We start from the raw sequence: 26,167 nt of genomic DNA on the forward strand, positions 1-26,167 counted from the left end.
TTTAGGTTTGTTTATGTAGTGCTTTTCTAGTCTTTGCGACCACTCAAAGCTGCTTTTACACTACATGTCACATACCCATTCACACACACATGGCACTGCTATGTAACTGTCAATCAGTTATGCCACCGGAGGTCAATGTCCTGCCCAAGGACACTTCAACATGTAGACTGAGGGAGCTGGGGATCGAACCTCCGACTTTACCACTGAGCCACAGCCGCCAATGACAGCTGCGACCCTGAACAGGATAAGCGGTATAGATGATGGATGGATGTCAGGTTTGCATGACATGAATTTCAAAAAGGTTAACTTGTCTTAGGGACATTTTTGGGGACTTAAGGAACCAAATGTTTTCTCACCCTGACTATGGCTTTAAAAGCACCACAAAACACCACATCTTGCCTTGTGAATTGCTCTTAATGCAGGATTGACCCTTTTAAGTCTCACCCACCCTTTTCTACTGTTGCTACGTCTGTTGAGCTAATTCTCATTCTCATTCTCTCAGGGCATATAATAATGTTTTACAATGATACTCGGCAGATTTACTATCTTATTTTTATAACTAATATTAGAAACAATACATCCTTGCTTTCAGACAGCAGTACACAGAATCAGGCTTCTCATGTCTAGCCAACAATTGTCAGCGTAGATGACAGCGGGTGGTGGATTTTATTCAGTGTAACATTAGCTAGAGTGCTAATGAAGCTAACGTAAGCTTCACGAATTCAATTTAAATGAAGACTGGTTAAATTTTAATTGTTCTAAGCTGACAGGTTTTAAAATAATATCCTGCATAGGGGTCTCAAATAACAGCTAACAGCTACATCCATGATTTGTATATGTAATCAAGAGATTGGGGATAAAGTAACGGGTCCCTTGTCACAAAAAAGACATGAGAAGAAAACAACATATCTGTTTTTGTATTATTGTTATTACTGTATTACTCTATTTAATGATTTTGGAAGCAGTGTTTGTATTCTGTTTGTAGTTAGCCAGACATGCTAACGATTGTTGCCAACATAAGAGCCGAAAAGGACACTATTTTATCATTTCTGCTCTTCCTTTTTGATTTCGAAAGGCTAAATTCACCACCCTCCAAAATCTTTTAATGCATAATATCTTTCTTAAAATCCCCATACACAAACTACACCACACTGTTTAGAAAACATTGGTTAAACACTGTTGGGGAAACAGTTTAGTTGAGTTTGAAATGGTTATCTACAATGACATATTTCACTGAATACTACAAACTGCTCATTCTCCCTCTTTCTGTTGAATAATTCTTTACTATTGTGCAGTCTAAAGACATTATGATATCTATTTAAGTTGTCTCTTGAAGACAATCTTAGCATGCCTGCCCTTTAGTTTCTCCAGTTTTTCCTCCAGGTGTTCGCAGGCGTCCACAGTGTCCTCGAGGTCCCGCAGCAGGACCTTGTTCCCCAGCAGCCCACGACACTCCTTCAGCCTCACGTTGTCTCTCTGCAGGTTGCTACATGTCTTCTTAATCCTGGTCAAGACTTCCCTTTTCCTGGCCAGTGTGGCTTCCACCTCAGCCAGCTGCTGTCGCTTGGCCTTGACATCCATCTGGCTCCAGAGCAGCTTCTCCCTTACATTTGAAAGGACCTGAGAGTGCAGAAGAACATACAAAACTGACCCTATTTTGTGAAGCAACTACAAAAATATTAAATCCTGTTAACTCAACCTACCTGCAAGCTGCTGATCTTTAATGATTCCTCCTTCTGCTTCTCTGTTTTTTTCTTCAGTACTAGTCTCTTGGCCTGAAGACGCTCAAACTCTAGCTGGAACGGGTCCCTGTGTTCATCTCTATCACGGAGCTCTGCCTCCAGCCTGTGAATCTTGAGCCTCAGCTTGAGATGCTTGAGGCGCAGCTTTATCAGCTCATCCTGGCGATTCTGCTCTGCTGCGAGAATTGTTTCCACTTTTGCCTGAGCGGCTTGTTTACGAAATCGTCGGCTGAGTACTGAAACAGCCACATCCTGCTTCAGTGCCACGAAAGCTCGCCATTCCTTTTCCACCTGAGGACGAAGATGAGACCATTTTTACCACTGATTAGTACACCATAACACAGTTCTACTCACACTTTTCCTATAACTTTCAAATCATTTTAAAAGCCGATATAAGGTGTCTGATTTACTTAACAAGAACCTTGCAACAGAAAAGCACTTCATGAGTAACACTGGTTTCATGCAAATCCTGGGGATGATTTAAAAGGAGCTTTAAAGTTATTCTTCCTGATGCTGCATTTGTATTTCTACAAAATAACCCGTTTTGTTTTGTTAGGAAACCATGTTTTCATGTGGGGCACATTTTTTGTCGATTTTAACAGCTGTCCCACCATTATTAGCTCTTTAGATTATTTTTGCAACTGCAAGTACCGCCTCAATTTCCTTTATATTGCATTCAGGCACAATCAACACTATATTTGTATAGATGGTGACTATTTTGACTTAACTGAATTTTGCTTCAAAGCAGTGTATTGATTTTAATCTTATAGTTTAAATGAAAACATTAATTCATTAATTTAGGTAAATTTTAATTCCCCAGCTAAGCTAAGAATGCATTTCAAGTAGTGCTATTAGGATGGATGTTTCAGGGACTGTTATTAATACAGCTGCAGATCCCACTGTTTAGCTCACATAAGAATAGTAATCTTGAAAGCATTCCTATGCAATATGGTCTTGCTAACAGTATTTTAAAGGGATAATCTTGAAGATTTTTATTTAAATAAAGTTTAGTCATTATCTATCGCCAAATGAGGTAACACAATGGTGATTGAGCGTATGGCCCACTGATGAAAGCCTTTGCATTTGCAGTATTACAGATTGGGTGTCTGATGCGACTTTCATGGAAAAAATCACAAGCGCCGCCCAGTTAGTGACGCGTTTTCCATCACGTAGCAGTGGTTGGTCTGCCAAAGAGGGTTGGCGGAGCTAAGCAAGCGTTGCAAGTGAACAGTAATCTACTATGGCTGAACAAACAAAGAAAAGATCGATGACTACAAATACAACTTCAAAAATAAGTGAAAATCCAAAGAAAATGAAACAAATTTGACGCTCAGATGAAGGCAAACAGTCTGAACAGGAACAGGAAAGTGACCGTCAGCATGGAAAATCAAGAGTTACAACTGTTACAACCAGAGCCAACCGTGGATGTCACACATGCGACACTGTCTATGAGCTCCTGCAATTACTGTTTATCGCCATTGGTGCCACCAAAGAGAATGAAACTGAGATCTTCGAGATTACAACTATAATATATTGCGATATATGATATTGTTACCCCTGTATCTCGATATGTATAATCATATTCTGGCCATTAAACAGACTTTTTCAGTTGGTTTATCATTTAAAATTGGGACAATTTTTACTATTAGCTATATGTTGGTACAATGTATCAATTGTTAAAAACCATTAAAAAATATATGTTAGCTCCTGTCCTACCATATTGCTTCTGATATTGCATCTATTTTAATTTGTTTTGTTTTGTGTTTTATAAAACACAACTGCACATTTATCCACTGCACTTTTCATCTATGCAGGAATATGAATAACCAGATTTCACCAGTTTCATGTACACATAATCAATGTAAGATAAAAAGCAGGATGAGGCTTAAAACCAGGACACTAGTGAGCATGTAACCACACTGAATTAGTAAAACCAACCTTGTTCAGCTTTTCTTGGGACTGTCCCTTCAGCGCCTCTTCCTGCTGCTGGGCTGACTCTAACTCCATGTTGATCTGCTGCTTCAGCTCACTCAGGATGTTCATGTACCTCTCATACTCCTGCAGCTGCTCTGACTCCTCCCTCTCCACCTGAGCCTCATCCTCACCCCTGCTGAGGTACTCCACCAGCTTCACCTGCAGCTGGCTGCTGTGTTGGCTGGCTTTATCTCTCTGCTCAGATAGTTCCTGTAAGAACTGCTTGTATTCTTCATAGCTGATGTCTTCCTTGTTTGCAGGAGTGGGCTCTTCTTCAGCCTCGTCTTCCTCTTCCTGTGGAGTGGTGGTCTCTCTCTCTGGGGTCTCTAGATGCAGTCTATGAGGTCCATCTTCGTCATTACAGTCGATCTCAAAAACAACACTCTCCTCATGGGATATTGGCTGTTCATTGACTGTGGATATCTTCACATCCAAGTTTTGATTTGTGTCAAGAAGTTCATTTCCTGTGTTCTCTTCTGGTTCAGAGGTAGCTGCTTCTTTAACAGGGGCCTCTTCAGTGGCTTTCATACTTTCTTCATCATGATTTGACGCCACTATTTCAGATGGGACAGTTTCATTTCCATTTTCAGTCATAGGAGAAATTTCCTCATTGAATAAATCTGCTGACACCGCCCTCTCTGTGCCATTCTTCGCTTCATTTTCTCGCTCACCGTCCATTTTTAGTAGAAAATAGACGTATTATTGGATTTTTCTTAGCTATAGTGCTCGTGCCCTGTTGTCAATCAAACTGTTCGTTTTGTTTCAGTTGTCCTGGAAACTGGGACTTAGAGCCAATCAGAGGCGCTCTGACCCTCACTCATAAATATTAACAAGCAGGATGTGAGTAGGTCGCGCGGCGAGGCTCGTGCTGCGCAGGCGCGGAGTTCTGCCTCCAACAACAAGAAGCAGGAGCCAGGCAACATGGCCGACCTGGGGAAGAAGTACTGCGTTAACTGCCTTGCAGATGTTACAAACCTGCGGCTTCGCTGCACCGACTGCCCGGATATCGAGCTGTGCCCGGAGTGCTTCTCTGCGGGAGCAGAACTCGGGAATCACCGCAGATGGCACGGCTACCAGCAGGTCGACGGCGGTCGGTTCTCCCTCTGGGGTCCCGAGGCAGAGGGAGGATGGACCAGCAGGGAAGAGCAGTCGCTGCTCGATGCCATCGAGCAGTATGGATTTGGAAACTGGGTACATCCATTTTTTACTTTCTTTACTTGATTTATCTGTATAATACACAATATAACCTTACAAAAAGTTCGTTTAGAAAGACTAGTAACTACCGTGCTAAAAAGTTGTCTTGTAGAGATAAAGTTACCTTTTATGACAACTGAATTCTTTCGTACTGTCGTGAAAGTTGAACGACTGAGTACGACCGGTATAACTCCTAACAGATAAAACGTTTCCCAATAACTTTTTGATATTATCAGACTGTTTTATATCATACTTAAGGCTAGAAGTCATGATTTTTATGGAACATATAATATAGAATATATAATAATAGAAGTAAGAGAGTACAGCAACAAAAATGAGAGCATAATGACTTTTACAGAAATATAGTTGTGACTGGACATAAGTGCACGCCATTAGGAGCATTAAAAGTAAAATAAGAAACATTTAGCTAAATTGTGACAAATTAAAGCCTTTAACCAGGATTTTAACGAAACATGGAACATACCCTTATGGATACTGTAAGTAATGTTAAACTGGTCAATTTTATCATGATAAGCAGTAGTATAACCAGGTTGTTACCTGTTGACCTTGTGGAGGATGATTCTGCCTAAAGATAAAAAACAATAAAAATTACTTGAATGAAATTAATTTTTACATACATTGTATTACTTAGAACTAAACTAATGCAGGCTATGAAATATTTGGTTAAGGGTTGCAACTTATACTAACAATATTTATTATGAAATTAATGATAAATCTTATGGTCATGTTCATTCTATTGACTCAAATAGTGTTAAAGTCCTTACAAAATGTTTGCAGGTAGTGTTTAGGTTGTTAATTTAAAAAAAATCTTTGTTGTAAGGATGTGCACCAGCAAAGAAATTTACAGAACACAGGCAAGAGGACCGCCCTCTCTCTGAAGCAACCTTTGTTTGGCTGTAGTCTTCTGTCACAGGCAAGATTTTTTAAAGCCTAAACGGAGTCTCATTTTCTCCCAGACAGCTTGAATTACAGTATTCCGAAAGCTAACTTGAATCATCCAATTTAATCAGCTAATCAATGATTTGTTTCAGTATACTCTGTTTTGTAGACCAGTGAATACATTTCCTCAAAAATGCTCATCAGTATCAACTTCCTGTTTGTATTTTAGGAGGACATGGCCGCTCATGTCGGAGCATCCAGAACTCCTCAGGAAGTCATGGAGCACTATGTCACCATGTACATCCATGGAAACCTGGGTAAGGCCTGCATCCCCGACAGCATTCCCAACCGAGTGACCGACCACACCTGCCCAAGCGGTGGGCCCCTGTCCCCCAGCCTCACCACCCCACTCCCTCCACTGGACATCAGCCTGGCTGAGCAGCAGCAGCTGGGCTACATGCCGTTACGTGATGACTACGAGATTGAATACGACCAGGATGCGGAGAAGCTCATCAGCGGGCTTTCTGTGAATTACGACGACGAAGATGTGGAGATTGAAATGAAACGTGCCCACGTGGACATGTATGTGCGCAAGCTCAGAGAACGGCAACGACGCAAGAACATCGCCCGAGACTACAACCTGGTGCCTGGGTTCCTTGGCCGAGATAAGAAAGACAAGGAGAAGGAGAAACCAGGGGCACTGGGGGTTGTAGGCACTGTTGGGGGTGTGGGCGGGGCAGGAGCTGTCAGCGGCACTGTGGGATCAGGATCCACCACAGCAGCAGGATCCGGTCCTGTTCCAAGTACACCCAAAAGGAAGATCACCAAGGAAGAGAAGGAGCAGCGGGTGAGGCTGCGGGGGCTCTGCCAGTTCATGGCCCATCGGGAGTTTGAAGATTTCTTTGAAAACATGCATAAGGAGCGCGTGCTGAGGGCAAAGGTACGGGAGCTGCAGCGATACCGCCGCAACGGCATCACCCGCTTGGAAGAGTCTTCTGAATATGAAGCAGCGCGCCATAAGCGGGAAAAACGCAAGGAGAACAAAAGCGTGGTAACCTCTAAACGGGGAAGCGGAGGAGGGGGTGGGCTCGGGTCCGGCATTGGACTCGGGGGAACCGGAGGCGGGGGAGGCATTACTGGAGGGCTGGGCATTGGAGGTGGGATCAAAGAAGAGGGCAAAGACGGTGAGTTTTCTGCCATTGAGAACCTGACCGGCTTTGAGCTGCTGTCTGACAGAGAGAAGGTGCTGTGTAACTCTCTGAACCTCAGCCCAGCACGCTACCTGACTGTCAAAACCATCATCATCAAAGATCACCTGCAGAAAAGGCAAGGCATCCCAGCCAAGAGCCGGCTGCCCAGCTACCTGGACAAGGTGCTGAAGAAGCGCATCCTCACCTTTCTTACAGAAAGTGGCTGGATATCCCGAGACGCCTCATAGCGAGACATCTCCTTTCAGGAAGGAATAAGTTCATGATCTGTTATATGCTCCGAAGGGAGGACAAAACTACTGGCTTTCACCCTTTTTTCAAAGGTGAACTTGTGAATATGTACATTGCTAAGAAAGAGGATGTCCCACTGGAAAGATTATATTTTCATACCATGGCTTGGAACAAAAATAAGCCTATATTTCTACATTTGGAATGGGTCAGGGGTAAAATACAACACTGTGGGTTTAAAGTACTTTGTGTTCATGTGATTACTACATGATGATAGCTGCAATGCTAACAAGTATTTTGTGGTTGTACAGATATTTTAGTGTTATTGCAACAGGTTCATTGAAGATGTCTTACAGGGAAGGAAACAGCAACAGGACAAAAGCCAAACATTACGTTTCCTTGAAATGTTAAAGGCCCATATTTTCACAGCATGGCACTACTGGGTGACAGAAACTATGTAGAATGTAGGTGCTTTTCAGGATCTCTCAAACTCTACCAATTCAAAAAACAACGTATTGAGGCAGCTTACCTAATGTTGTTAGACACTTAGAATAAAAACCTAAGTATAATAAGAGCCTTGAGTGGTACTTTGAGCCCAGGTTTAAAATACCAGTATATCCCTTAAACACAAGCCCAATAGTGGACTACTTCATGGTCTCACAAACCAGATGTTACCTGTCCCCCTTGATAGGTAATGTTTTTTAAGGGTAACCTCACATTTGTCTTGAAGGCAGAACTGAAGCATCAGTGGTGACTCATTCTCATTTTCCTGCTTTTTCTCCAAGCCGAACTGAGCGTTGGCCGCGAAAGCTATTTAAATGTAAATTAAGTTATTGAATCGGCTATTATTTCACAGCAGGAGCTCTAAAATCATAGAGAAGAAAGGGATGTGAATATGTGGATTTTACAGCAGCTGGAATATGTCCTAGATTCATATTCTTTGCCTCATTACTGTGTCCGTAAGGAAGGAAAGTGCAAAGGCAGGGTGTTGAAGTTCATTCATATCGTATCATTTTTCATCCTTGTGTGCTCTTAACCATGTTCCATTGTAGTCAAAAACTGCATCTGGTTTTAAGTGATAACTGGTAATTCTTTTTTTTTACTGTCTACGAATCCCATGAAAAGACAGACATACGATGGCAATGATCCTAACAAGTATAGTGTGTGTGTCGTCTGCCACTTTGGCCTAGATCTTGATTGTTGTCCAAAAAAGATTGAAACTGGTTGACTCGCTTATTCATCACACACATGCATTGCATTTTATTTTGACTCACTTCAACATACACCGACCTGCTGCCCCAAATACTTATTAGAGCACCAAATGAGTATTAATCTGCAGCTGAAAACTGTCCCTGGAAAATGTGCTTTTTACTGCTTTTTGAGTATAACTTTAAAAAAAGAAAATTTTAAATTTATATATTCATGACACTATCTTCCTTATGATTTGTGTCCTCCATAAGAGCCAGTGGATGTGAGTGCTACAAACAGAGAAGGGACATTGTATTGTAGTAAGATGTGGATTTTAATTGGATTTGTTGACAATAGAAAAAGCATGCAATATTGCCAGGCTTATCTTTAAATGATAGAAAACACTTAGTTTAAGTGTAAACGGGACTAGTATTAGCAGGGTTCCTCAGGTGATTAAGAAGGTAACCCGCCCATTCTTGTTTTTTGTGGCACATCTGGTAGCCTGTTGAAAAATGCTTCTGACCTCATGCTGCAATCTCATCATCTTCCAATACTTTTCTCTTTTGGTGTTTATTAGCGTGCTGTCTCCATTTTCCTTCTTTGCACAAAAATGTATTCAAAACTTTAATTTACAATGTCCAGCACAACCTCCATAATGCAGGACGGGGCAAGAGGCAGGAAAATAGCGCTTAGTAATACTGTTCCAAGATGTTATTACTGAGGTTATGTAAGGAATAAAATATGGTAGGGAATTTGGAGTGAAATTTTACTTCATAAATTGCAAACACAGCAGATTTGCACAGGTTTAAGATTACAAACAACCTCTGCTATAATTACAAACTAATAGAGGTCCCCAAATAATGCCATGTCTTGCGGTCTTGTTGGTCACCTCACCTGTGTTGGTCATAGACTTGTTCCTTGCACTATTGCTACTGCATATGAACCCATGGCTAACATGTTCTGATTGGAGTTGGATGTAGCCGGTTTATTGAAGATGAAGACTGAACAGGGGAGGCATTTTATTTTGAAGCTGAGGGGAAGTATGAGCAACTTTATAGTATTGTAAAATAAGTAATAGTTAGCAATTTCCAGGTCAGAGATCAGCTTAAAAAGCCAAAATGCCATCTGAACCAGAATGTTCCAGAAAGGCAACGCTAATTTCCAGCCTGTAAACCAAACAAGAAATGATCTGAAACTGTCAATTGAATTTGATGGCTCTCCTTCTTTTGAATGTAGATGGTAGATTTGGATTTCTGTAAGAGGTGTCGTTCTGCACGTACATCCAAATGTTCCACATAGTTCCAAAATGGTGTTTTGGTGTAAATGTCTGAAAGGATAATATGGCATTGATATTTTTTTTTCCCCAGTGTGGGACTATTTTTTGTATGGGGAGGGTTTGCTTACTTTTGTCACCAAATGTAAATAGTTTTGTAAGATAAATTGAAAAAAGAAACTATAATTACTGACTTGTGAAATGTACAGTATTTTGTGTCATGGAAATTTTTATAGCTTTTGTAATAAATAGATTTTGGATTACAAAGAGGCATTGTGAAACTTTGGGTGTAGTGACAGCATGCTGTTGAGTTTGATACTGTGGACCTGTTTTTTGTCCCGTTACTAAGGTATGTATGGAGTTGTATTAAAAGTGCAGATTCTTTATAAATCTAACTAGTCCTGTTTCCTTTATAATAATCTGCAGAACGTTTGAGTCTTAAGGGAAAAACTAACACTATCAAAACAGAAAATGTCACTTTAACTGTGACAGAGAGGGCTTGTTTCTCAAGTCTGAAGAGTTCAACGAGAGCAGCATGTTAATGAGGATACACCGGGTACAATGTTTTCATTCACTATTTTTATAAATCAAAAAAAACATGCTTTTCAAGTTTCAGTGGGGTATATTATATGATTATTTGTGACCATTTAACTGATTAAAAATCTATATTAAAAGTTCAATCAACGTTTATTTTGACAAAAGAAAATGTGCCATCTTCTTTTCCGAACAAAGATGGGAGACTAATGCACATGTAACAAGAAAATGGTCCAGTATTTAGAACTAGAACAGCCCATTGTGATATGATATTGTTTGAAGCAAGGAAGCATTTAAAACTGTAATGTACACTGTGTGGAGAAATATAAAATCATTAAGTGTCAAGAAAAACATAGGAAATATTCCTCATGGTTAGAGTCAATTTAAAGAATGGTTGTGCCTGAAAACAGTATTTGTCCAATCCATTATTTTATCACTTTATCCAGACATTAGACTAACTTTTAGTTATCAATTTAGTCCTTAACCAATAATCCATTACCTAGGCCAACCAGTCAGCCAATATTACAATACTTATAGCTTATTATTTCAACAGTTTATCCATTCCTTTTTTGCTTAATATTTTAATCATTTATCCAATAATTTAAGGTAGCTATTAATAATGTTAATCTGTTACTTTCCACTATGTCAACCATTATCCTCTACTTGTAGCCAATTCTATCAAACATGTATCTCATACTTTTAGTTTAAATTTCAAACCTTTTTGTCCATTACCTTTAACTTATGATAGCTATAATTTATCCATTACTTTAAACCGTTTATCCATATAATTAAGCTTGCTATTAGGACTGTTAATCTGTTACTTTTAGCTAACATGTCAACCATTTATCCATTACTCTTACCTTATTATTTCAACCATTTATCCATTACTTTTAGAGCTTATTATTTCACTAGTTGCATCATTACTTCTAGCTTACTATTTCAAGCATCTGTCAAACAAATTAAAGTGAAAAATCAAGTGTTTATCCTTGTAAACATCTCCATGTGGTGTTTTTCATGTGCTACAAGACATATCAGCACGTTTTCAGATTGGCAGGTTTGAGACATCACAAACCACAGGAGCCAATCCCGTTAATGGGCGGGGCAACGTTATGCATATCATTATGTGTAACGTATGGCAACCACTTTGGCGTTGCACAAGCCACTGTAACCACCATTGTAATTTTTGCAAACTCACTACTGACTACAAACGTTAATGTTACTATTATTTATTATTACATTTCAAGTTAGCTAAGTGTCAACAAGTTGCCACTGAATGATGGCATAGACGTGTTTTGTTTTTTCGGCTGTAATTTTGCAGAAAAAAACATATCAGAATCAATTTATATTTTCAAGCAGACCATTTTATGTCTTAAAACGGGACTTTTTCCTATTTACAGTGTTGCCATGGATATACAGAAAATTATCACTGGATTTATTTGATACTGAAGAAAACTTAAAAATGTGATGATTTTTGGCGCTACTTCTAGAGACATGAAGAGTGTCTTTTATTGTATGATTGACATCTACTTCTCTGACTTCTAAATGTGCGAGTTGTTTCTGTTTGTTCAGATTTGACTCCATGGTCGACTGCTGGTGTCTGCGTCAGATTTTCTGCTCCACAGGGTTTAGGGAAAGTGGGAATAACTTTCTTCTTATTCTATCCTAAGATGTGTAAAACAAGATGTGTATGGAAGACACTAAACTAAGGCGCTTTTCAAAATTGGTCACTTTATTCTGATGCTGTGACAGTTTGGACAATGGTCCATACACATTCTACTGTTTTAGTATTACAGCTCTGTCCAGCACTACTGAGTTGAACTCTGATAAGTTTGCCCCAGTCATTGTAACATCCAGAGCCCTAAAATATGAAGTCCACCTCAGTTCAGAGGAACATCTCAGACCTTTCTTCAGATACTTAAGTACAGTTTCTGGTTTTATTCACAGGATAAAATTAAAATCTCACAAACATGACAACAAAAGTCTGGAATGATACAATCAGCTCTACTCTATAGGTGGTGAAACTTATTGAAACAAATTGCATCTGCTTCTCTTCCAGTTATGATTTGTGGCTGTGGGAGGAAACATGACAGCTTCTGCTTCTGAATCTGGAGATATAAATCTGACTCTGAAGTGACTCACATGACTGATGAAGAACTGAAATGTTATTGTACAGACTGTGCCAGACAAAGTGTTGTCTATCTTAAAAACTGGTGTCCAGATACAAAGTCCAGTTCGGTTGGTTTTCCGTCTCTTTTTAGGAGGACAGAAATGTGGGGAAAAGGTTTGTCAGGGTGCCTTGACCAGTCTGCTGTACCTGAGCTCATCCATCGCCCAGGCTACAAAACAAATCCCACTTTGTCACAGTTACATCATCATATCTAGGGGGCTTTGGCCACACCCACCAGCGCTGGCCTGAGGGTGCGGCCATGAATCTTGTAGCCCACTTTGGTTACTACTGCGACTGTGCCAGGCTCTTTGCCTTCCACAGGGGCGTGGAAGAGTGCCTCGTGCTCGTAGGGGTCGAATTTCTGGCCATCGGGGTTGAGCTTGACCAGACCGTGTTTGGCAAACACCTTCTGGATCTGGACCTCGGTCATCACCAGGCCATCATACAGGTTCTTCAGGTGAGGGTTCTGGCTCGTCACCTCCTCCTTGGGCACGCTCTCTGTGGCCTTCTCCAAGATGTCTGCCACCTCCAGCAGGTCTTTACAGAAACCTTGGATCCCTGGTGATTTACAAGTGACAATAATACATGAATTTAATTAAGGTGAAAAGACAGCGGGTGCAATGTGATCAAAAATGGAAGAAAAATATGTCTTCGCTGATAACAAAACCACCAAAAAATGATAATTATGAGCCTTCCAGTATTTTAAATGAGAATAAAACAAATGTTCAAAGTAAGCAGCTCAATCACGTCATAAAAACACACATTTGTTCAAAGAGTGAAGTTGCCTGTTGGTGCCATCTAGTGGTTTGACCGTGCAACTGCAGAATATTTGATCAAGAACAGAATATTTTCCTGCAGGATATAATCATAGTGAAGTCCATGTTAGGTGTTATTCAAGTTGTGAAAAACAGACAAGAGTTTTTACCATATAACTTAGCGTCTTCTATCATCTTCTGACTCCTCGCCCTGAGGTTCTCTGTGTCTGCTAAGGCCCGCTTGTACTTTTCCTGGAGACATGGCAGAAACAGGACACATCAGCTTTAAAACAATCAAGGCCAAGAACTGTAAGTAGTTACTATGAATGTTTAGTACTTTTTGTAAAGAGTATACAATTCATATTTTAATTGTTTTTTTAGATTAAACTCAATGAAAGAAAGTTCACTTCACAAAGATGATTATGGTACGGTAAATTCTTAAGACTGTATAATGCAGTCAAAGTAGATGAAGCAAGTGTCTCTGCTTGCTTAACTCCAGCCTTACAATAGTGCCTAAAATGTGGCAATAGTTTGAGCGCTAGGGTTAAATGTAGCAAAAGCTAGGAGTTTTACAATAAACATTGTAGTTTAGACATAATGGGGGTGAAGTAGTCTGCAGCCAATTCTGACTTACTGTCATTTCCTTGAGCTGCACCTCCAGCTGGCTCTTCTCCTCCACCAGGACTTTCTCTGCTGAGCTCTGCTCTGTCTTCTCAGCCTCCTCCTCCGGCCTGTGGCCGTTCTTCTGCTGGGTGGCTGTGCATAACAACCTTGGGGTCGCCCTGGATTGGTAGGACACAATAATTACTTAATTATGTTGTGAAAACTTGTGTTATTGAACATTTTTCTTCTTCTACTTAAGTCAACTGATTCTTTCTTCTCTTAGACTGTTTACCTTCACAAAAGAAAATTCACTTTTTATAGCTTATTACTTGCAAAACTTCCTAGGCTCCAGTGTCACCAATGTGGATATTCTTTTTCCTTGTCTTGTATTCTAGTAAATAGAATCGTTAAAGTTTTAGACTAAACGTAAGGCAAAACAAAACATCTTATGGACTCTTTCCCCATTTCCTGGCAGTTCATTGATCCAACTAGAAACGACTTATACAGAAAATAATTGCAGACATATTTCCGTCCTATCATACATTACAAAGTTCAAATTCTGTCACATCTACTTCAGCTCCACTATGACACAACCTAATAAACTGTAAACTGCACTGACTTAAACGTTAGAGTTACAATAACAATGGTTGTATTGTAAATAACATGTAAAATACAACTAGTATTATAAATATTATTTCCTTTGGAAGTCAGGGTAGTTTTTTGTCCAGACCTGCTCACTGACAGCACCAGAAGGCTTAAATACCAATCCAATTGTACAACTGTCATTGGTACTTACATAGATGTGCCATGTTATGCAACTAACTTAAATGTCATTATATGATTATCGCCGATTTATATGGTAGTATACAGCCAAATAACAATTGCTAGATTCATTCTAATTAGTAGAATAACCTATGTCAACACATGCCATATTATGTCATCATCTATCTAGCCTATAAAGTAGAGTGGACACATGACGCCAAACTCCTTTCATTCAATGCCATATGTTGAAAGACTACACATTCACTAGTAGTAGCAGGAACGTAAAATTGGCGGAAGGAGTTTAGTTTGGCATTTTCTCCTTCCAAGATAAGACAGGTCACACTAACTGAAGCCAACAGAATATGATGTTAAAACACACTTCAGCTAATAAAAAGTAAATATCTGCGAAATCTCACACAAACATATCCAAATCGAATGTTAGCCTAGCATACTAAATATATCACTATCTTCAACATTAGGCTAAGCTCATTTGTGTCACGTAATGTTATCATCCTGTTCATGCGTCATGCTAACAACAACACTTAAACGCTTGTTAGGCTTAATTTTGAGACAGCTACCTCCAACACACATCTCAATAGTCGGTTTATGTCTGCATTTTTCACATAAAGGTCAAGCTAACGTTGCTAGCTAACTACTAACGTTACTATGCCGAACTCCATGATAACAGGAGCTAACCTACAAACAAAGTCTAGCATTGCTGTTACAGTTTAGTTTCAATTGAAAACGGCGAGTTTTAAGGCTTTTACCTTCTAAGCGCAGGCGAAGCTACAAGAGAATAGCTCTGTCTCACCGCTCGTACACACCAGCTCGCCATTTTTCACTTTAACTGTTCAGGTAAACCTCCTTACAACACACGCTTACGGAACGCTCAAACTTGATGTAATCGCTGTAACATTTGAGCCAATCAGGAGCCGGTAAGAAGACCACTTCTCAGGTTTGGCCAATCAAAATCAGAAAATAGTTTCACGACATTGTAGTTTGGTGGAGATAAAGTTAAAGGTGAAAGTTGCACATGTGACCAAGGACAGTTTTTTGAACAGGCGTATCAAACAGAAGGTTACTCATTCATTGGTTATTCAACTCAAATAGTTTGATATAATCCATTCAATACGTATGCACCAAGTGCAGTCTCAGTGCTGTAGTGAGGTTAAAATCCAGACTGAAAAAGGCTGTTTTGGAGAAGTGTAGATAATGTGTAGTACATCAAGTGCTAAGCTAGTGAAAACATCTGTAAAAAGGTTAGCTGGCAGAGTGTCAAGGCAGCAGGTAGTTTGCCTAAGGCGATAAACATTCTCTGTTAAAGAAGCATAATCTAGGAGGTGGAATTGTTCAAATTTGGCAGGAGTATAAATTCAGTGCTTTTTATTTCACTGAGGGTTAATGTGAAATTCAAAATAATACTTTCTTTACTCACTTGTACTGTTATAGTATTGAATCCCTTTGTAACACAGTTTTAAAGAAGAAGAAATGTAACTGATAAAACATTTCGGTTGATGTCTTACAAATTGAATAGCAACGTGTTATTTTGAGCAACCATGGATTCGAAGAAGGGGCAGACTCGTAAAAAACAACTTTAATGACCAGCAACTCCCGTCTAATGCAAGGTAAATATACTGTTTTCGTGAGTGGAGTCTTGTGGCTTTAAAGGGAGTGATGCAACAGATGTTTCTGATTAAAAATAAAGGATCTTGCCTTGCCTTAGATTTTGAAAACTATTTATGTAATAAAAATCTTGCAATTTTTACTCTGAGATCAGTCATATGTCATATGTGCATGATGTCCATTTAGTAAATGATGCTCCCATTTAGAGTCAAATAGAGGATAAAGTGGGGCTTGCTTCAGTGCATGGCTACCTGCGATTGACAGGTCACTCCAACAGGGATTTTCTATATGTTTATATTATTTGCAAACCTGGAACACAGCAGTGCGACATTATTGCATTATCTGAGCTTTTGTCAGAGGAAAATGGCCACCTAATGAATACCTGGAACAGAAATAGATTTGGGGTATTTATTTATTTTCTTGGTTATAAGTGTTGGACAATGACCTGCTTCTTGTTACTTTATTTGGCCTACATAAAAACTCCATCTTCTGTGTTAGGCCTGTATGTCTCGTCTAAAAACATCAGGGCTGAATAAAACAATGTTGTTTTTAAAATCTTGTAAGCCATTATTTATCTTGGCCGCAGTGATGAAATGAATGCCATGATGTATAACTTGGGGCTTAATTAATTTTCATATCCCAGGACATTTCAAAGATTCAATAGAATATTTGAATCTAAAAAAAAAACATATAAAAGAAGCTACATAGTTCTGAACATTATACATTCTGGGTTTCACCTTAAAATTGGGTCTGAGGCTGATTGTGAGAGCTGTAGTGATTTTGCTGTGTGTTCATCATTATGACAATACAGTTGCAGCAACACCACCGAATTAAAGTATACAAATGTAAAGAATAATAAAACGATTAATGTATGGAAAATATAAAAACATCATAGAATTTTAGATTAATTATTAATTATTAATTAGCAAACCTAATGTCATCACTTAGGTAGCTCCAAAGTTTAGAGGCCTGGGCTGCAGAAGCCACTGTCAGCAGTTCTCATGCTGGACTCCTCTGCATTGATGTGACTAAAATGGGTTGGACTTTCTCCCCTGTTGCCATCATGTCCAGCTCAGAGTCCTGGTAATGATCCTCCTCCAGGGGGAGACAGAAGTTAGTTAGATTTCTCTGAAACATCAAAGAAAGATTTCAGATTTCGTCTGACCCCTGTCCTGGGACAAATTTGCCTTTGCCTTTGGAGACCCTGCTAGGAGCTAACTACCAGCAACACACGTACAATAGTAAAAACGAAAAAAAAAAAAAAAGCTGCCTTTTAGAAAAGCCCAGTTCAGACTAAAGATTGAGGACTAGACAAAACCGTGGTAGAATGTTGCAGAGAAAAGTTGCAGCTCTTTAAATTGGTTCGTCTCCGCGAAACATTGTCAAACCCAGCTGGTTTCAGAATGCTGTAGACATCGGTTTCAACTCAACCCATCATTTATCTTTGGTCTACATATTTGGGTTTTGGGCTAATATTTGTGAAGGGCTTTTGTGTATGCATGTATGATTTTGTGCGTAAATCCTGCTCCATTTGTCTCCGGTTCACACTTGGTAGAGCGTCAGCAGGGCTGTCCGAAAATTCCTGAAGCTGGCATAGCGATGTAAACCCAGGCACCAGTAATCCTCGATACATTCTGTTGAACACAGAGGGAAACAGAGTAAAGATACTGGTTTCTAACAATAAAGTCCTTCAGCACCAAAAATGAAAGATATGAGATTTTGAGATATGAAAATGACAGTAGGTGCTGTTATATTATTTATCCCAGTTTAACTCTTTTACAGTCCACAATCATTTTAGGAAGGATGAGCTTAGTTAGAGCAAAGTTGGCTTATTTATGCTCTTGGTGAGCTGTGTTTTTAGCTACAGCTTCTCCTGTGGCAGGCTAGGTTTAGCAAAAAGCTTTTTTGGCTTTCCTTGTGGATACTGGGCAAATAAATGAGCAACTCTGGGACCTTGTCCCTTGCAGAAAGCAAAAGAATGCTTAAGACTGCCATCTAAAATCCCTCAGACTCTCTACACATTTATAAATAAAAGAGGTAAAAAAAAAAACCTAAATAAATACAACTGTGTCTGTTTTTACCTGTGACAGTGTCTTGATGATGGTGTTCAGCAGGACTCGTTTCTTTTTGGCCTTCAACACTGACTAATTTTGAATAACACGCACACATAAATATTCATGACCAGTCCCTCCCTAGCTTCCAGTAGCCGAGTGCACCAGCTGGGCGTACCCCTGGGTGTAAGGTTACGTCCATCTTAGAGCTGAAAGTTACAACAGACTTTAAATTACGCCCTGTGCACCAATTAGACTTTAGCCCTGTTTGTATTGCACCCGGGCTTATCTTTTAGTCATCTGTGATCAGACAGTAAGTTGATCGAAATTTTTCGTTTCAAACAGACAAGTCCTATTTGAATTAAGTGAAGCACTCTCCCCTCAGCTATGGCATGTGTTGGACAGAAACGTGGTGCTGACCCGCCCTGTCGATAGCTTTTGTTTTGTTTGTCTGTTGTTCAGTTTTCCTGTGAGAACATTTTTATGTTCTGCATACAACTCTGAGTTTCCTTATTTCACTATCTGTAAAATTTATTTTTCTTTACTTTTGTTTTGTGTAGTCCTGTTTTTCTGTAGATAATTGGTCAGAGAAATTGGAGAATGGAGAAGTGTGTTGCTTTGCAACAGTCACCACTGTTCATGTGGACACACATCATTAGACTGGTGTCCGGTGTCAGTTCGGCTTAGTGCACTCCGTGTGAATTCGAATCAAGAAGTCGGTTGTAGCTAAGTCGGATTTTACGCCCAGCTGGTGCACTGATGTGTAGTTGAAAGAAAATGTTTTAATATGCAAAATAGACTAGCATCCCGCTAGTTGTTTCACAGGAACATAACATTTCATCCAAAGACAGCTTTAGAACAAGGAAGAGTTCTCTTTGTAGGGACTCTTTCCAGTCTAAGAACACTGTGCCTGCTCACAGCAGCGTAGAGGTCAAGTACTCACGGTTTGGCAGGGGGAATCTTACCCGTCATAGGCAAACCAGCCTTCCATACTTGCCTTTTCATCTTCTGTCAGAGTTCTTGCACACTGTGCCTGCTCACAGTTGTGTTGGGGTCAAGTAATCGTGGCTGTCTTTGGTTGTCCCAAGGTTTGGCAGGGGGATCTTCCCGTCATCGGTAATCAGTCTTCCATACTTGACCCTTTCTTATGTTTGAATCTATTTCAGTTTTTTTTGTTACTATTAAGGACACTTGTGGATAAGAGAAGACAGGGGTTACTTTTTCCTTCTTCTCGCTCTGATATTTTACTTCAGCCTCCTTCTCCTGTCGTTCCATTTTTTCTTCATCCTCCTCTTAAAATTCTCGTCCTCCTCTTTCTCCTGCCTTTTTCTTTCTTTCATCCTCCTCTTATAATTTTCGTCCTCCTCCTTCTCCTGCCTTTTAATTAAAGGTGCTATATCAACACCCTCTTAAATTAATGGGCTAAGTGATTTTTTCACATTTTTCAGAAAACACAAAAAACTGAACCATTATATTGAATATATAATATTATTAATCATAATATCATCATAATAATTTCACTCAAAAAGTTTATGACAATAGATGACTATTGAAATACTAATAACAATGTCTGTCAATTATGTAACATAAGAGGAATAAATGACTTGGGCACATTTTTGAACATGCCTTTGTGACTTAAGCAATTTTAAACTCTGTCAACAATAAAGCATAACTAACAAACTAACTAAGCATAATGCTGAGTAGGCATGTGCTCTTCACTTCTCCCTCCAGCTCTTCTTTGCTGGGTTCTTGAGTGATGCCTATTAATGTGGCAAATTGTCAAAGAAGTGATGACGTGGGGTCATCCGGGGGGTTTGCCGAAGACACAAGAAACTGAGCATGCTCAGTCTCGCAACTCACTGGCTCTGTTTACTTTTCACTGACGAGACCATACAGTCATTGGAGGAGACGTGTTCATTGACCGGTATCATGTTGTCCAAAATCAACACTGTCATAATACCGAAGTTAGTATCATGTTAGGTGGCGAAGTTTTAGGGTGGAAGATGGGGCCCTCTGCTGGTGAATTTGAAGATGCTCTCTTCGGCTGGACTATGATAACTATACACAACCTAAATTCATATCACTTTATTTAAAAAACTCACAAGAGATCACAAAATCTTGATAAATTGATAAAAAAGGAAATAAGTAAACCAAAATCTGTGATGTAGAGATGTGAAATTTAGCCCAAATGTGTTTGAAAGAAATTAGATTTTTTTTTAAAACTGCCTAATCTTCCTTTAAAGGTTAATTTGGGGTTAAGATGAAACAAAATATGCAACAGAATGTTTTGCAGACTTGCAAAAAATGTTCTGGACTCTTTAGTATGAATTTTTTTTATATATATAAGAATGTAGATTTAAGTTAAACTGAATTTGAATCTACCCACCTACCTACCCATCTGCCAGCTAGCGCTGTTTAGGGGCTTTTATTTTGACATTTTAACTATTACTTCCGTGTCACGTGACAGCCCAAATGTATTCCTTTATTCATTGCGATAAAAATCTATATAATAAGTGGACAAAAATCTAATTGGACCGTTTCCTTTGAATTGGTTTTGTGTTTTTTTGTTTTGTTTTTTTTGATTACTGCTCCCTGCTTCCGATTTCTCGTTTTTGGTCGAAAAACAAAAGGTAAAACGAGCCGTTTAAGACACATTATACTTGGAGTGAGAATTTGTGTATCTGCAAACAGAAAAAAACAGAAAATTACCTATTTTACATTTCTACAAGTGAAGGCAAACTTTTTGCAACACACTCATACCTTGCCTTTTCCAATATAAACTTAATTTCTTGCCTCAACCAATCATAGTTTGTAATATTTGAGCGACACATTTCTCCACCAACCAGATTCATACTTGTGTGCTTATCGCCAGCCAGTATCCGGTCTATTATATCTTTGGAGTTTCGACTTCGTTGTGGCGCCGTTCACAAGTGGTGAGTATCGTCGTAAATATTTCTTGTCGTTTCTCCATTCTTTTCTATCGCCTTTGTAACATTTGAAGTATTAAACTTAATAAACGTATCAGCATACATTGGCAATGGCTGAACTGTTTTTTATTAGGTTTATTGGTGCGAGTAAAAATGGCTAGCACCTTGGAGCTAATGCTAGCTTGCTAACAAATACAATTCAAATGAACCAGACTGGCCAGCAGCTCTGTAACGAGGAAGTGCACACACGGAAACTTTTTCGATTTTTACTTTTAGTAAGTCAGCTGCATGTGCAGTAGTATCTATTGTAAGTTAGTAACAACATTTAGAGTTTAGTAAGCGTATGATTCATTTTGACATTTAAGATTTTTATTGTTGATTTTGCCCCGTTGGCCTTTAGCCGGCACTCGCCTCGATTACACGCTTTCTATTTTCTGGTAATGACGTTACAGTGTAACCATTTGCTCTCTCACTGTTTACTTCTATTGGTACATGACGGCCTGTGTTGTCTCATTATGTCTTTATCCATTTTAGAGAATTACACTGGAGCTACAATGGTGAAGATTTTCATTGGGAACCTGTCTCCCGAAGCTGGGAAGGAGGAAGTGGAAGCTCTGTTCACCCAGTATGGCACAGTGACAGAATGTGCAAAGTACAAAAACTATGCTTTCGTGCATATGGATGATCGCAAGGCAGCTAATAAAGCCATCTCTGAGCTAGACAAATATAAGCTGAATGGCAGGCCCATAAATGTTGAGCCCAGCAGAGGAAAGAACCAGGGCCCTGTGAAGCTTCACATCGCTAATGTAGAAAGGGGGTTCGATAAAGAGCTCCGTGAGCTGTTTAAAGAGTATGGCACAGTCACTGAGTGTGCCATCGTCAAGAACTTTGCCTTTGTGCACATGCTCAATTCTGATGAAGCCATGGATGCCATACAGGGTCTGGATAACACAGAGTTTCAAGGTAAGTAGATATTCCCGATATTCTTCTCTATGAATGAAAGGATTTTAGGTTAGTGGGTTTTCCATGCTATTCATATTCAGCCTTTAGATTTGAGGAATGTATTTTTGTTTTGTTTTTGTCTCAGGAAAGCGCATACATGTTCAGATATCAAAAAGCAGACCCAGAGGACATGAGGAGGAGGGGGACTATCCACCTCCGCCAGGCAGAGGGTATTATCCTCCTCGCTACCCAGGGGAGAGGCCTGAGCCTCCCTACAGAGGCCGCATGCCAGCTTATCCTCCTCCACCCCCATCACCCCCTCCACCGAGACGAGCACCATATCCTGACCGTGGCTATGGCGAGAGAGATGGTTACGAGGTGGTTGATTACTATGAGAAATATAGAGCCCGTCCTTACAGCACAGGTGGTTATGATGACAGGCGTTCTCGTGCCATCCCCCCTCCACCACCTCCTCCCTCAGCACTAGTTAGAGAACGTCTCGTAATGGAGAGCCCATACGAGCGGCGTCCACTCCCTCCTCCTCCTCCATCCTACATGATCAGGGATCGAAGTCCCATCAGACGAGCCCCCCTTCCACCTCCTCCATCAGCTGGTAATGGGTACCCATATGAGCGGTCTCGCCTCTCCCCGCTGTCCAGGCCTCAGATGTATGCACCTCCCCGCCCCAGGGACGCCTTCACAGACAGAGTGCCACTGCCGCCACCACCACCTCGATATGCAGGCTATTAGGAATACGAATGAAATACAAGGTGAGAACAGAGTTTGTGTCATGATATCACAAATCACTTGATATAGTAGGCATATTGAGAAAATGCTCAATGGATATCTACCAAAATTAATTTCAATCGTTAATTTAAGGTAGAATCACGCTAAAAACCATCTCCATCAGCCAAAGCTCTTAATTCCTGAAACTTGTCCAGCCAAGAGTTCAATATGCAGCAGTTAAACATTGCTGATAGAATCCTAAAATATTGCTGCTTTAACATCAAAGAAAATTCTTGCGCGTATCCTGAATAAAATGCGCTCCTTGACATGTGTGGTGTGCTCTCTTTCCAGGTTTAGAATATGACAAGATCGTCGTCGTCTGCTGATGCACGTGGCGCTATGCATCCCCTCGTCTTTGGCGGATTGCGTTGCGTTCGCCTGAGACTTACTGGAAGATACTGTATTGCGGACAGCCCCGTATTTTAAAACATACGATTCCATGTCTAAAGTTCACATACTCTTCTGAGCTATTTTATGCTTTTTCTGTTCCTCTGCTTATTTTACCTTTACAAGTCCTTAAAATGTTTGCAGAATAGGAAGCTGGCTTAGTAGCCCAGTCTATTTCAGTGTGACGCAGTTCTGTCAATAGCCAAAAACACTTTGCTTTTCAATCTTTCTTAATGGATATGGACTCTGGGTAACTGACATAATTTCTTAACAAGGGAAGTAATTAAAATGGAAAATGTTAGTCTTTCTAAAAAAAAAAAATTTGTGTTCAGACTAAGGTTGCAGGTTGAAAATGCTGATGAGTGTCAAAGTGCTTTAATATAATACTTGGTGTGTAGGGTTCTACAGCAATCGGTAAGATTTGCGACACATGTTAGCATGACAAATCAAAAGTTCCAGTGTGGTTTTGTTTCTTTTTACGCTTTGTTATATTTTCTTGCGAAAATCTATAGCACCGTTATGTATGATTTTATTTACTTTACAAAATGCTTTTCATTTGAAGGCCTTTTAATAAACAAATCAAACCAAAAACAACGTTTTAACTGTGAAATTCTTCTTCGTTGGTTAGGCCTTTAAGTCCAAGTTGGCAGTCAGACACTTTTCAACGGACCAGACCTTTTCAGTAAAACCCAGGCATTTAACTCGCCTTCATAGTTGTTAGCTCGACACATGGTAGATGATGTTTTCGCAGTCATACCCAGTGAAAATACTGCAAAACATGCAAGACTCTATAGTTTTCCTTTGCAAAGCATCACCCAGTCTGCTCCGAAGTCAACTCGTTTATGGAAGTTCAGCGAAGTGAAGGGGGGAAAATTGTAGCAGTTGAAGGTTAAATTATTACTTCTTCCGTACGTCATTTCCCCTGTAAAATATATGTATGCAAACTTGAACAATGGCAAAGTAGCTTCACATCACATTCCCTTGCAAAACCCCTCAAAGTTAACATAGTAAATGCAACTTGTAGCTGTCGACTAACCAGGAGTGATTTTTTTTTTTTTCTTTTTATAAAATGGCCAAAAATTTGAACTTGTTGGTATTCTTCTTTGGCTACATGTGACTTTTTTACATGTGTATCTGTTGCCTACTTTTGAGTTGAGACATTTGTGTTTTTCCAGAAGTAGAACATGGTTTTAAAAAAAAACAGACCTTTGCGATGACCCGATTTTTGTATCATTGTGTTCACGTTAGTCACACATTCCATTTTTGTGTTTACTATCAACATTGACACCTTTTTATTGCATGCAGTCTTGGATTTCTTAGTATTTCTGCTCTTTGTAGGTTGTTAGACTCTTTGAAAGGATGTGCCAGCTCATGGTAAGTCATCCTGGGAAGATGTGCAGCATCCTGTAGAGGAGAGGTAGGTCATGTTTAAACTATATTGCATAATACCACCTACTAATACTATAAACTGTCTCCTGCCTCCCTCTTGTGTTATTGCATCCATGCTGCAATGTTCCTATATGCTGGGAAAAGTTCAAACTTAAAATCTCGAGGGCTTTACATTCTTTAAAACAGTTTTATTATACCCTCAAATTGATCATCTTGCCAAATTGGAGTTTTAATTTAACTCAAAGTCTAGCTTCGATGATGATGTAGTTCATCATTCAATTAGTGTCATTATGAAGGTGTGATTTCTTTTCTTGGGTTTTGATATTGGAAGCCTTAATGTACTTGCTTATTTTTAATTGGGTCTTATAAAAATTCGGTAATACAACCTAGGCATGCAGTAGGGACGAAAAAACAACTTTTGACGCCATCAGTTATGATGATTGACCACTGACCCTGTCCGTTGTCTGCAGGCCTCTCCTATGAAAGCTGTGATGGCTCTCTGAACGTTACGAGCCGGGTTTTGATCGTCCTGGAGTTTAAGGTAAGCAAATTGAAGTCCGTCAGAAATGTTTCTTTATTGTGAGCTTTGTGTACAATGTGTTTTGTTTTTACAGGAAGTAGATGTGGACCTTGACGAACATTTTGATCTTCAAGGAGCTGGAGTGTCCAGTCCTCAGAAAGCCTTAATGGTCAAGTCGTTCTCTGCAGCTGATGACTAAAGATCAATAGCCTTGATGGAGGAAAGTGAACTTTGAGCAATCCTAAAGGTCACATTTTATGCTGATTCTTACCAACCAAAGTAGCATCTTAAAAAACAAAAACATTTCTCCCACCTACAACGGTCCTGGCACCAGCCCTCTCTACATAATTGATTAGAATGAGTGTGGAGCAAGTCGATTTTAAATTTTATTTAATTCGTTTTTAAGAGGGAAAATGCATCAGTCAACATGAAACAGATGTAAATGCTCCTAAGTTAGCTGAAAGGCAGTTTTCATTAGCATTTGAATTATGTTGTTTGATATTGTAATGTTGCAAATGCGACAGAATTTTGGTACAGTCAATATGACCTGAAATGTTATTTTAAAAACATTGAATAACCCTTTACACACAAATTTCGAGCCTGTTCTTTGTCTATTAGCTTATTTTCATGAACTTCTATATATGAACCTAAAACTGTTTCATGTATATACTGTAGATTACTCTATACAAAGCTGTTTGTTGCACTATTTTGTTAATAAAATGTATTCGATAAATTGCCTCGGCCTTTAAAATATGGGTATAGACTTTTTTTTCCCATTGTCTTTTCAGTACAAGAAATTCAAACACAGTAACCATTGCAAAAATGTTTATAGAAAAGGTTTCAACATATATCTCTGAAAGTATAAATCTATCTTATTCAAACAATCTAGATATTTCTTTATAAAGGGTGTAGAACAACAAGTTTGCACTCTGAATCTCTCGTAGGCCTTTTGATATTAAGGGTTTATAAATACATTTTCTTGGGTTGGAGTTTTTTCTGATAATCCTGTGAGAT

The 26,167-nt window shown here is 39.5% G+C and overlaps 4 protein-coding genes across 8 annotated transcripts; 2 read left to right on the forward strand and 2 right to left on the reverse strand.

Annotated features, from left to right (window-relative positions):
* Positions 1-1,239: 1,239 nt before the first annotated feature.
* Positions 1,240-4,394, reverse strand: cfap184 (cilia and flagella associated protein 184). The gene is made up of 3 exons (XM_069672724.1): positions 3,681-4,394; positions 1,704-2,033; positions 1,240-1,620 (listed from the first exon to the last, which is right to left on the reverse strand). The coding sequence occupies exons 1-3, from the start codon at positions 4,392-4,394 to the stop codon at positions 1,315-1,317; spliced, it is 1,350 nt and encodes a 449-aa protein (XP_069528825.1). The 3' UTR covers positions 1,240-1,314.
* A 228-nt stretch (positions 4,395-4,622) lies between these two features.
* tada2b (transcriptional adaptor 2B) lies at positions 4,623-10,322 on the forward strand. 2 transcript variants are annotated; one of them, XM_069672362.1, is made up of 4 exons: positions 4,638-4,907; positions 6,040-6,496; positions 6,617-6,892; positions 6,968-10,322. In XM_069672362.1, exons 1-4 carry the CDS (start codon positions 4,638-4,640, stop codon positions 7,246-7,248), a joined length of 1,284 nt encoding a protein of 427 aa, XP_069528463.1. In that variant the 3' UTR covers positions 7,249-10,322. The 2 variants fall into 2 exon arrangements, with proteins under 2 accessions (XP_069528464.1, XP_069528463.1); XM_069672363.1 differs by having other exon boundaries at positions 4,623-4,907; positions 6,040-10,322.
* Positions 10,323-12,153: 1,831 nt separating this feature from the next.
* On the reverse strand, positions 12,154-15,375 carry grpel1 (GrpE-like 1, mitochondrial). The gene is made up of 4 exons (XM_069672493.1): positions 15,296-15,375; positions 13,798-13,945; positions 13,334-13,415; positions 12,154-12,966 (listed from the first exon to the last, which is right to left on the reverse strand). The coding sequence occupies exons 1-4, from the start codon at positions 15,361-15,363 to the stop codon at positions 12,620-12,622; spliced, it is 645 nt and encodes a 214-aa protein (XP_069528594.1). The 5' UTR covers positions 15,364-15,375; the 3' UTR covers positions 12,154-12,619.
* A 5,733-nt stretch (positions 15,376-21,108) lies between these two features.
* LOC138601009 (RNA-binding protein 4.1-like) lies at positions 21,109-25,890 on the forward strand. 4 transcript variants are annotated; one of them, XR_011308781.1, is made up of 6 exons: positions 21,109-21,135; positions 21,664-22,092; positions 22,217-22,841; positions 24,583-24,661; positions 25,104-25,174; positions 25,248-25,890. XR_011308781.1 is itself a non-coding variant. In XM_069672578.1 (4 exons), exons 2-3 carry the CDS (start codon positions 21,684-21,686, stop codon positions 22,819-22,821), a joined length of 1,014 nt encoding a protein of 337 aa, XP_069528679.1. In that variant the 5' UTR covers positions 21,109-21,135; positions 21,664-21,683; the 3' UTR covers positions 22,822-22,841; positions 23,149-24,576. The 4 variants fall into 4 exon arrangements, 1 of the variants encoding a protein (XP_069528679.1); XR_011308780.1 differs by having other exon boundaries at positions 24,583-25,174; XR_011308782.1 differs by lacking the exon at positions 24,583-24,661.
* Positions 25,891-26,167: the final 277 nt, after the last annotated feature.

The sequence above is a fragment of the Semicossyphus pulcher genome, unplaced genomic scaffold (assembly GCF_022749685.1).
Source record: "Semicossyphus pulcher isolate SPU_LCO1_2020_fin unplaced genomic scaffold, fSemPul1.0.p SCAF_21, whole genome shotgun sequence".
In the NCBI taxonomy this organism is placed as follows: domain Eukaryota; kingdom Metazoa; phylum Chordata; class Actinopteri; order Labriformes; family Labridae; genus Semicossyphus; species Semicossyphus pulcher.

Bases quoted from the DNA above. Each gene is read 5' to 3' on its own strand.
- cfap184 (XM_069672724.1), bottom strand. From the start codon at position 4,394: ATGGACGGTGAGCGAGAAAATGAAGCGAAGAATGGCACAGAGAGGGCG. The intron at 2,034-3,680 runs GTTGGTTTTACT...CTTCGTCCTCAG, and splicing joins CCCAAGAAAAGCTGAACAAG to GTGGAAAAGGAATGGCGAGC. The intron at 1,621-1,703 runs GTAGGTTGAGTT...CTGCACTCTCAG, and splicing joins TAAAGATCAGCAGCTTGCAG to GTCCTTTCAAATGTAAGGGA.
- tada2b (XM_069672363.1), top strand. From the start codon at position 4,638: ATGGCCGACCTGGGGAAGAAGTACTGCGTTAACTGCCTTGCAGATGTT. The intron at 4,908-6,039 runs GTACATCCATTT...TTTGTATTTTAG, and splicing joins AGTATGGATTTGGAAACTGG to GAGGACATGGCCGCTCATGT.
- grpel1 (XM_069672493.1), bottom strand. From the start codon at position 15,363: ATGGCGAGCTGGTGTGTACGAGCGGTGAGACAGAGCTATTCTCTTGTA. The intron at 13,946-15,295 runs GTAAAAGCCTTA...CTACCAATCCAG, and splicing joins GCTTCGCCTGCGCTTAGAAG to GGCGACCCCAAGGTTGTTAT. The intron at 12,967-13,333 runs GTAAAAACTCTT...GTAAATCACCAG, and splicing joins AGAAGACGCTAAGTTATATG to GGATCCAAGGTTTCTGTAAA.
- LOC138601009 (XM_069672578.1), top strand. From the start codon at position 21,684: ATGGTGAAGATTTTCATTGGGAACCTGTCTCCCGAAGCTGGGAAGGAG. The intron at 22,093-22,216 runs GTAAGTAGATAT...TTTTTGTCTCAG, and splicing joins GGATAACACAGAGTTTCAAG to GAAAGCGCATACATGTTCAG.